The 11218-nt window shown below is 39.1% G+C and overlaps 1 protein-coding gene across 1 annotated transcript; it reads left to right on the top strand.

Annotated features, from left to right (window-relative positions):
- The first annotated feature begins 8910 nt into the window (after positions 1 to 8910).
- LOC149155380 (2S albumin seed storage protein PINP1-like) lies at positions 8911 to 9621 on the top strand. The gene is made up of 2 exons (XM_089441143.1): positions 8911 to 9416; positions 9501 to 9621. The coding sequence occupies exons 1-2, from the start codon at positions 8933 to 8935 to the stop codon at positions 9527 to 9529; spliced, it is 513 nt and encodes a 170-aa protein (XP_089297269.1). The 5' UTR covers positions 8911 to 8932; the 3' UTR covers positions 9530 to 9621.
- The last annotated feature ends 1597 nt before the right edge of the window (positions 9622 to 11218 follow it).

Below are 11218 nucleotides of genomic sequence, written 5' to 3'. Positions count from 1 at the left end.
CTATCGATGCTGAGCCATGGAGCAAGCACTAGATCAATCTCAATCGTATGATTCATCCATGGAGGGGACTTTTGTTCTTTTGGCTAAGCTTTGGATGAAACTTCCAGAACTTCTCCTTTGTTTATTCATCATTATTGTAGTGGTTTTAGTAGTTGTTAGAATCTTTGAAGTAGTATGTTATGATTTTCATCTTTTTATCCTTCCCCCTTTCCATTTCTTCTTCTCTTCCTTAGAAGCAACTTGTTTCTCCTTCCGCTTCAATCTAGTTGATTTCCCTTTCTTTAGGCATATGTTCTCCAGGTATTCTGCCTATACACAAGCCTTGCCCATTGATATGGGCTTGAACAACATCACTTACTTCCCCAGATAGTTGCATAGACACCCCCAAGATACTTGAGGAGTACATATGAGCTCTTTTGGGATATACCCAACATTACAGACATATTTTTAAATCATATTGTGTACTCCTATACACTCTGCCCCTACTTCTGCCTGAAGTAGTGCCACCATATCCACTAGTCCTCTACATACTCGATAGGGTAAAATTGTAGGAGTTCTAACTGTAGATTAACTCAATAATGCAATATAACCAAAACAAAATACACAATCTACTTTTACTATCAATTTGCGGAAGCTTAAAGATTGAGTTGAACAATATAACTAGAAGAAGAAGAATCAATGCACAATACACAGAAGAATACTTCGGGGAAAGCCTCAGCTAAAAACCCCACTATCTGTATTATCATACAAGGTGGAAATACATCAAAATTATACAAATCCTTAGCTCTCACAACTAGCCAGCTCTCAGTACAATCCTCATAGATGCTTATAGGAAAACTTGGCTTCTCACAACACCTTCTCCTCTGCCCTCCAAGCTCCTATTTCCTTGTACATTTTCTCCTGGGTGATCCTCCTGTTACCAAGTGGAACACTGATCTCACACACTGATCTAACACACTATCAGAATTGCGCAAATCGTCAAGGAATGATTCCTCCTACATACATGAGTTTCTTTTATAGGAAAACACATACAACTGATAGTACACTGTCCTTGACATTTAGTTCAAATGGGTCTTTCTCAGAATATACATGCAGAGTTACTGATGAGGTAATATTCAATTATCTGGAGTACGCTGGTTGAGTGCATGCATGCATCAACTGACTGATAACTCACAATTAGTTCCTCAAATAGTTTGGAACTAATTTAATTAGACTTAACTCAGCAAACTGAGCTAACTAATTACAACTCAAATATAACTCAATCTTATCTCCTTAATTAAGGGATAATCTCCTTAATTTAAGGGATAACTGTTACACGACTTCACAAAAAATTCTAACTTGAATTTCTCCAGCTAATTAACTCAATATGAATTACTTAATTATTGTTAAATAATGAATCCACACAGGTGATGATGGTTTTAGATAGAGAGGAGGAATGATCTGTTACAGAGTTTTGTGAACCCAACGTTTCAGACTGCCAAGTGAGTCCATCATCAGGGGATGCGACAATAGATATTATTCAACATTAATGATGAATCCAAGAGCTATGTTAGGGTATATATACTAGTGAGACTAAATTTGAATTTTAATTCAAGGACAAATTAAAATTGGAATATTCTTGTTGTCACATTTCAAAACTCCCTCTCAACAAGAAAGGGATTATTTGCCACCTGATGTGCTCTTCCGATCTGATGGACTCCCTGCCCAATCTGCATCAGTGAAGCCCCGTAGATTCACTCCCTCTATCCATGTATACCATAATCCATACTAAGATGTGCCTCTGAGGTATCTCAATACATGCTTTTTCACCTTCCAAAACATCTTCTTAGGCTGAACCATTACTTGACTTAGCTCGTTCACCGCATAGCACAGATTTGGTCGTGTGTTCGCTAAGTACATCAGTGAACCCAAAAGCTGCTTGTACACAGTAGCCTCCACTACTTCTTCTGAAGTAGCATCCTCCTTCCTCTAGTTACCAGCTAGAGGAGTCTGCATGGGCTTGCAATTATCCATTTGGAATATCTTGAGTATCTCGTTGGCATACTTTCCCTGAGACACTAATAACTCCCCATCCTTCTGCCACACTTCCATGCCAAGGAAGTAATGCATGAGACCCATGTCTTTCATATCGAATTCTCTTGCAAGATACGATCAACTAATCATCGCCAGTCAATATGAGATCATCAACATAAAGTACGACGATCAACAACTTACCTTTCACCACGATGTTGTACAGGTTTGCATCCACTTCACTCTTTGTGAAGCCCAACCCAGTGAAGTAGTTTTCTATCCTGGTGTACCAAGAATGAGGTGCTTGCTTCAGCTCGCACAACGCTCTCTTGAGTCTGCACACATGTGACTCACAATCGAAGGTATCAAAACCTTCTAGTTGCTCTATGTACACCTCTTCCTCAATCTTTCCATTGAAGAATGCAGTCTTCACATCCATTTGATGGATCTTCGAACCCATTTGTGCTGATAGTGCCAACATCAATAAGATAGATGAGTACCTTTCGACAGGAGAAAAAGACTCATCATAGTCAATCCCCTCGACCTATGAAAAGCCACAGGCAACAAATCTTTCCTTATGCTTCTCCACACTACCATCAGCAACTTGCTTTACCTTATAAAGCCAATGGGAACTCACAACTGACTTGTTCTTCGGTCTCAGAACCACGTCGCAAACACTGTTACGAACTATGGAGTCATACTCCTCCACCATAGCATCAACCCAAATCGAATGATGCACTGCTTCCTCATAGGAAGATGGCTCAGTCTCAATACATTCCCTAACAAAGGCCATGTATCTAGTGTACCTCTCAGGTAACCTCCTATGTCTACGCTGAGAAGATGGTGCTCCCACATTCTCTCTTGCATCCTCCAACAATCTGTCAGCTTCTCTTGTGTGCTTTCGTCCGTCTCTGGAAGACTCTACTTGAGTGGATGACTCCATTCCTGGAACCTCTACATGCGGCTACTCCATATCAGTCTAAGGATCCTCCTCCTTGGGAACCAATAGTTCCTTCACATCCTGTATTTGGATCTCCTTCTAAAGGGAAACTTGGATGGCCTTCTGCTCATCAAACTTGAGATCTCTGCGAACCACTGTCCTTCGACTGGTAGACAAGTACAATCGATAGTTGTGAGGTGTATCAGTGTACCTCACAAGTATCCCCAACTCTGCTATTGACTCAAGCTTCTTCCATGCATCCTTTGTCACATGGCAATATATCGATGAGCCAAAGATCCTGAAGTGACCCACATCTGGTCTCCTACCAGAGAAAGCTTCCTCTGGCGTCTTCATCCCAAGTATGCAATGCAGGCTTCTGTTCTGCAAATAGACCGTTGTGTTGCATGCCTCAGCCCACAAGTGAAGTGGTAGGCCTTGGTGATGCAGCATCGCCTGTGATTCCCCTACAATAGTTTTTTTCTTCCTCTCGGCCACCCCATTCTGCTGTGGGTTATGAGAAGTCGTCAACTCTCATTTAATTCCTTCTATTGCACAGAAGTCCTTAAACTCTTGAGAGACATATTCTCCACCATTGTCGCTGCTCAAGGCCTTGATCTTCTTCCCTGACTCTTTCTCGATCAAAGCTTTGAACTCACAAAACTTTGGGAAGGTTTGGTTCTTCTTCTGCATGAAATAAATCCAGCATTTATGAGAAAAATCATCAATGAAAATCACATAATACCTTTTCTTCATCGTGGATGCCATCGAGAATGGTCCACACAGCTCAGTATGAACTCGCTCTAAGATAGCCTCTGCTCAACTATCTCGATCATGAAAGGAAGACTTGGTGTACATTCCCAAGGTACAACCTTTGTATGTGTCAACTTGATCAAGTTTACCTTTGGGAAGTCCTATAGATATCTGTTGCATTATCTTCAAAACCCCATGATGAAAATGGCTCAATTGCCTATGCCACAACTCGCCAATATCTTGGCTTTGCACAAATTCTACTTTCGTACTCAATGTTGCACAATCATCCACCTCTTGTTTATAGAGATTCTTCACCCAAATCCATATCCTCTTGCTCTGACCCGTGGCTATGTGTCTTAGGAACGCCTTTCCTTTACTAAAGACAACATCGTAGCCTTTGTCCTCCAACATCGCGATCGATAACAAGTTATTCTTCAGTTCAGGCACATACAACACATCTGTCGAGGTGAGAGGAGCTTCATGCTCCCTCTGACAAGAAACCATGCCCACTCTTGAAACACTATACCTTCCATCATCACCCATCTCTATGTGCATCTTGAGGTCTTTCTCCTCCAAGGAAATGAATAGATTTTGATCACCGGTCATGTGGAATGAGGCCCCACTTTCAAGATACCAGAAATAACCCATCACCGATGACACCATGCATGCGATGAGGGTAAAATCCATTTCGAACTCAGAGGCTAATTCCTCACCTTCTGATCCTTTCGAGGATCCCTTCTTGGACTTCTTCGATGGGCAATTAGTCACATAATGTCCCATCTCGTGACAATTAAAGCATCTCACTTTAGACTTGTCAACCTTCTTCCCTCCATGAGAAGAATTTGATTTGGAATGGGAAGCATTCCCCTACCCTTTCCTTGCCTTACATGCTAAGGCCATATTTTCTTGATCATCATTCTTGGATGAAGAACCATCTCGTGTGCTCCTCATGATCTCCTCCTGCATGAGATCCGACCATAGTCGTTCCCAATCCGATAGTTTCTCCCTTCCATTCATAGAGTCCTGGTAGCTAATCCAGCTCTTTGGAAGGCCAAGGAGAGCGAGGCTCACCATATCATCAACGGCAATAGTTATTCCCACACTGCTAAGATCATCTCTGCAGGTGGCGAGCTTGTTCAAGATGTGGAAATAGTATCGCCCTTCTCCATCTTGATTCTTCGAAGCTTATCCTTGAGCGCCTCCTCTGGTCGCTACTGTACTAGTAGAGGTCCTTCAATGTCTTCCACATTAAAAATGGAGTATCCTTCCCATGGAGACTCGAGACAATATGGTCTCAAACTCCCTCAAGGATGATTTGTCTTGCCTTCGCCACACACTTCTTCCACTCAGCCAACTTTTGTGCACTAGTTGAAGCTGGCTTTTGGATTTCTTGATGAATGAATTCCTTCAAGCCATTGTCTTCTAATACAACCTCCATGCGATCTTTCCATGCTATGTAATTCGAGCTACCTTCCAAGGCATACTCGAGTCTCAAGCCATTGAACACCATTGGCCAACCTTGAAGTATGATAAGAATTCGATTTTGCACCTGCAACCCCGAACTTCAAACTTTGAATTCTCTTCTCCGTATACTATTCACAGCTCTGATACCAAGTAGAAATTTTGACTGTAGATTAACGCGATAATGCAATATAACCAAAGAAAAATACTATAATCTACTTCTACTATCAATTTACAGAAGCTTAAATATCGAGCTGAACAATATAACTAGAAGAAGAAGAATCAATGCACAATACACAGAAGAATACTTTGGGGAAAGCCTCAGCTAAAAACCCCACTATCTGTATTATCATACAAGGTGGAAATACATCAGAATTATACAAAGCCTTAGCTTTCATAGCTAGCCAGCTCTCAGTACAATCCTCACAAATGCTTACAGGCAAACATGGCTTCCCACGAAACCTTCTCCTCTACCCTCCAAGCTCCTACTTTCTTGTGTAGTTTCTCCTCGGTGATCCTCCTTTTACCAAGTGGAACACTAATATCACACACTCCTCTAACACACTCTCAAAACTGTGAAATCCTCAAGGAATGATTCCTTCTGCATGCATGAGTTTTCTTTATGGGAAAACACATGCAACTGATAGTACATTGTCCTTGACATTTAGTTCAACTAGGTCTTTCTCAGAATAGACATGCATGATTTACTGATGAGGTAATCTTCAGTTATCTTGAGTACATTGGCTAAGTGCATGCATGCATCAACTAACTGATAACTCACAATTAGTTCCTCAAACAGCTTGGAACTAATTTAACTGGACTTAACTCAGTAAACTGAGCTAACTAATTGCAACTCAAATATAACTCAATCTTATCTCCTTAATTAAGGGATAATCTCCTTAATTTAAAGGATAATTGTTGCATGACTTTAGAAAGACTTCTAACTTGAATTTCTCCAACTAATTAATTCAAGATGAATTAATTAATTATTTTCAAGTGGTTGGTGAGACTAAATTCGAATTTTAATTCACAATTTTAAGTCAAGGACAAATTAAAATTGGAATATTCTTGTTGCCACATTTCAACAAAAATTGAGATGATATGAGGGTTTTAATGTCATCCCATTTAGTAAGTGAAGGATCTCCCTCCAACCTCAAGGTCTCTATGTGTATTTCCCACTAATTTTTAGCACGACCCTCTAATTTTAGTCACACAAATGAAATATTATTTTCTTCCTCAATACAATGGACACTGAATTACACTTCTAATTCATGCAACCAATGATTCATCTACAAAGAGTCAATCTCACGTTAATATAGTGTCATATTGACCTTCACTTCCATTTTGAACAGGGGTCGTGAGTGGTTCATAATACTTGAGCTAGGTTAATCCCTTTTAGGTCATTTCTTTAGCTGATTCTCCATTTCTACTTGATATCCTAATCTCCCCTCTAATATTTCATTTGTGTTATAAACCCAATCTTCTCTAAGTCGTCCAAGATTATTTTTCAGGGCCTACATGAGGAGATCCATATTATGAATTATATCTACAACTTATGCTTCCAGCTGCAAAAACCTCTCCTCTTCAGGGTCATGAGATTCATTCACATATTCATTGACCATGACTAGGGTTTTTTTATTGTTGGCTTAGTCACTCTAGATCCCCTACAAATCTCCAAAATATACCCAAAAAAATCTTCTTTGATACCAATATGATTTATAAACTATCGCGGATATTCAACTCGACCTTTCTCACAATAGATTTGATAAAACTATATTTAAAAAATCCAAAATATTACACTATTGGGGTTTTATTTCACTTTAGATTTTCGAGACTGTAGATTACTTCTATTTTCATATGCATGTAAAATGAAATTATGCAGAAAGTAGAGAACAACAAAATAATAACTCACAAACCATGACTTGATGTAAGATATAACCTATGGAACCCTTTTGGGAAAAAACACAACTTGAAGAAAGTTGCTTTGCTCTTTTTGTCTAAAGAGAAAATGGCTATGAGTACAAAGAAGAATGGTTTGTGGCCCATGGGAAGCTATAGTGAAAAAATCATCTTTGTGTGCTCTATCCCCTATCCCTCTTTTCTATTTTTCTCATCTATGGGAAAAATGCCCTAGAAAAGAATGGAAGCCATTTTCCTCCTAGTTGGTCAGTTATAACACAACCTAATATCCTACTGGTGGCTAGGTTTGAATACCACAATTTTTAATGAAAGTTACAATATAGGATCTTCTGGAGTATATTTTATCATACTCACGTGGCTTTCTGCTTTTCCATGAGTTATGGGGGTTGATGTGACATCCTCTAGAAATATGGTTGTGAAATCAAGAAGGTTAACTTCCGAGTGGCATAGCTTTTGCATACAAAGTCTTATTAAAGTGATTCTTAAGTTTTTAGAAATGTATTTGTGTGTAGAATATTAAAATAAGGTGTCATACTAAGTAGAAAAAGTCTTACCCCAGAAAAATGTCATTTGATTTCTGAAAATGCTCCCAAAAGGTTTCATACCCCAATTTGTTGAACTAGGTTCTACTAGTAAAAATGGTCGTATGAGATGATTCTTCCACTTTTTCTACTTTCAAATCATCAATATGGACGAAAAACAATATAATGATCCAATATGGATCAAGAGGGGCCAATGATTTTTATGAAATTATAGGATAAGGATTAACTGAGTTGACACCTCATATTCACCATGTTATAACGGAGATGGTTGATAAGGTGTTAGCTATCCCCATAAGGAGACTAAGGATACTTTTGAAGGTTTATTTATGATGGGTCAACATGTTGTTGATGAGCGTAGATGACTTCAAGCTTTCCTTGGCAAATTATTATCAAACTTCAAGTGTATTGCATAGGTGGATGAGGTTTATAGGAATGTGTAAAGTAGAGAGCAAGATCTAAAATATGATTATTTGAGGGGAATTTACTATGTAATTTTGTATTATAAAAAGTAATTTTAGTAATTTCAAATTGTAAGATTAAATATATAACAATGTTTATTAAGAAAAAAGTCACTATTCATAATTTTAATTTTAATATATATATATGTTATATTGAATTTTATATATATATATATTATATTGAAATGGTAGTTAGATTAATTGAATTGAATTTTCTCTATATTACTGCCCTTAATGATATCAATCCACACAAATGATGGATTATTTTAAAAGACCAACGAGGGTTCATTAAAAGTACATGGATACAATATCGTAGACGTATAAATGTTCAATTAGTGTTTGATTGGCATATTATCAAGCTTGCGCCCATGATTCTGAGCAGTAATGATATTGCGGTAAGAGTACTAATAAGCTTGAAACGAAGAGTTATGCTCATGCGTTCCATTCTGGTGTCCGGTGGGTTACTAAGAATAATGACAAGGAAAAGGGCCACGCATTTTCTGGTGACTCGGGTGATTTCTGTAAAATGCGATACTCTTAAAGTAAGTCGCGTCGCTGGGACGTTGCAGTGCAATGTTGTGACCTGTACTCCGCCTGCAAGATTCTTCTCGTCTTTGAAAGACGCGGCCATTGGAAAGGGAGGCAGCCAGGCATTCCTTCTTCGGGTGGCGTTGCAGTGGGACGTGGAGACTGAGACTCTGCATGCGCTGCATCTGTTCCTCTCTTCCTCCTCTTCGTGTTGCGCTGGTCGCTCTCCTCCCTTCCCTCACCATCCATAAATACAAAGTTAATACCCACCAACGCTTCATATATTCTCAGTTGTATTCCATCAGTGAAATTAACAGAAAGGAATGGGTGTCTTCTCCTCTCCAATGTCGACGCTGAAATGGGTGACTTTATTCGCGGCCCTTCTGCTTCTCCTTGAGTGGGGCACCCCCACTGTTGATGCGCATGAAGACATGGTCATGGATGGAGGTCAGGTGGTGCAACAGCAAGGACGGTCGTGCGACCCGCAGAGATTGTCTGGTTGTCGGGACTACTTGCAGCGCCGGAGAGAACAGCCATCGGAAAGATGTTGCGAGGAACTGCAAAGAATGTCTCCACACTGCCGATGCCGAGCCATAGAGCGAGCATTAGATCAATCTCAATCGTATGATTCATCGACGGATTCCGATTCCCAGGATGGTGCACCACTTAATCAACGCCGCCGACGCCGCGGCGAAGGGCGCGGAAGGGAAGAAGAAGAAGAGGAGGCAGTGGAGAGAGCTGAAGAGCTTCCGAATAGATGCAACGTCCGCGAGTCACCCCGCCGCTGCGATATTCGACGACACTCTCGTAAGTCACGCTTCGAATTCTTTCTGTAAGTTCTTCCATGCTATAGACGATGATTTATTTTTGTTTTGATTGGTGTATGCGCAGGCTATTCCATTATCGGCGGTAGCTCCTGAGCGACTAACTACCAGCTATGTAAATAAACATGCTGCTCGCACTCCAGCTACGTATGTACTGGGTTTTGTAGGAGCTTTTATAAGTATACGTATAGGCTCTGCAACATTGCCGGCTGTCTCTAGCATGTAATAAACGAGTGAATGAATGAACAAATGCATTATAACTAAATTACGGAGTTAAAAGAAATGTTGTTGAACCTAAATGGATTGATTTTTTCTTATTTTTTCATTTTTATTTTAACAGAAATAGCATAGCAATTTTCAATGTCATGATTTAGTGGATCATATAGTCCATTAATTGACGTCAAACCTGCAATTTTATCAATTTTCTCAAAGTCATGATTTAGTGGATCATATAATCCATTAATTGACGTCAAACATGCAGTTTTATTTTTTCATTTTTATTTTAACATAAATAGCATAACAATTTTCTCAATGTCATGATTTAGTAGATCATATAGTCCATTAATTGACGCCAAACTTGCAATACTCATAATTACAACATTAATTGACGTCAAACCTGCAATACACCAGAGTTACAAATTAGCACAATGTATTAATTAACACATCTCACACAACGTATTAATGGGACATGATTTTAAGGTATTAATCGACACAATATAAGCATTATTTTTATATTATAATCAACAGAGTATACTGTAATATATTGTAATCATAGGTTTAAACTCAAATATAGTTTTGGGAGTAATTATGTGGATAGGTGTTTTGTTGCGAGTGTCTTCATGACGACGTCTTCCACTCAATCTCACACAATCTCTAACCGGTGTCCACCTAATTACGAATATCGTGCAAGGACTAGAAGTCCGGGCAAATAGAACAATGACAGGTATGGGCTTTTTAAGTTTGAATTGGTTTGGCGCATTATGTTTCGATTTGTATACCTAACCAGTCATGCATATGAAACAAGAAGTTTGGCCGAAAGCGCAGGAAGAAGGAAAGCAGAAGCCGAATGGTAAAAAAGAGAAAATATCTCCGTAAGAACTAATAGCTGCTTGCACGAATAAGATGAGACCAAGGGCATGCATACCCACCATCAGAATTACTAACTAATGTCTGAAAGTCGGGAAGCTAATCCCAGAGACAACTAATGAGGTGAAGCCAATCACAACAACTACATCTCGATCAAACGCATCACATAATCCAAAAAGGTTAGCAGCTAGATGTGATGTGGTTGATCCAATAGTTGAAGTTTTGATGATCCATTTTGCAATGTAAACTAGATGAAGAAGATGAGTCTTAAACACAAGCAATGACTATAAAGCAACAGGTTGATACCATAACAACACAAAATCTTGCACTTGAATATCGAGTTAGCCATTTGGATGGTGCTTGGAAAGAATGTATGAGGCAGCTTCGACAGGTAAGAGAGGAAAATGAAGAGAAAATTCACAAGGTTGTGACCAAAAAGGCCATATAATTGGACAAAATGAAGTTTGATGTTGATGGCATAATAGTTGAATTGGAGGAGCTGCTATTTGAGAAAAAAGCAGAGCATAATACAATGGATCACTCTCTCCATGAAAATTCAAAGTTAAGGGAAATACATGAAGCCAAAAATCAAGTTGAGACTGAGATTAAAGTTCTTTAGGTGCTACTTGAGAAAAAAATCAAGTTGAGACTGAGATTAAAGTTCTTTAGGTGTTACTTGAGAAAAAAGCAGAGCATAAT

Source organism: Pinus tabuliformis, chromosome 9, assembly GCF_031772625.1.
Source record: "Pinus tabuliformis cultivar Carrire ecotype Pingquan chromosome 9, CPIR1, whole genome shotgun sequence".
NCBI lineage: Eukaryota > Viridiplantae > Streptophyta > Pinopsida > Pinales > Pinaceae > Pinus > Pinus tabuliformis.
The sequence above is the reverse complement of the archived record's forward strand: the minus strand, read 5'-3'. Positions and strand labels throughout refer to the sequence as shown.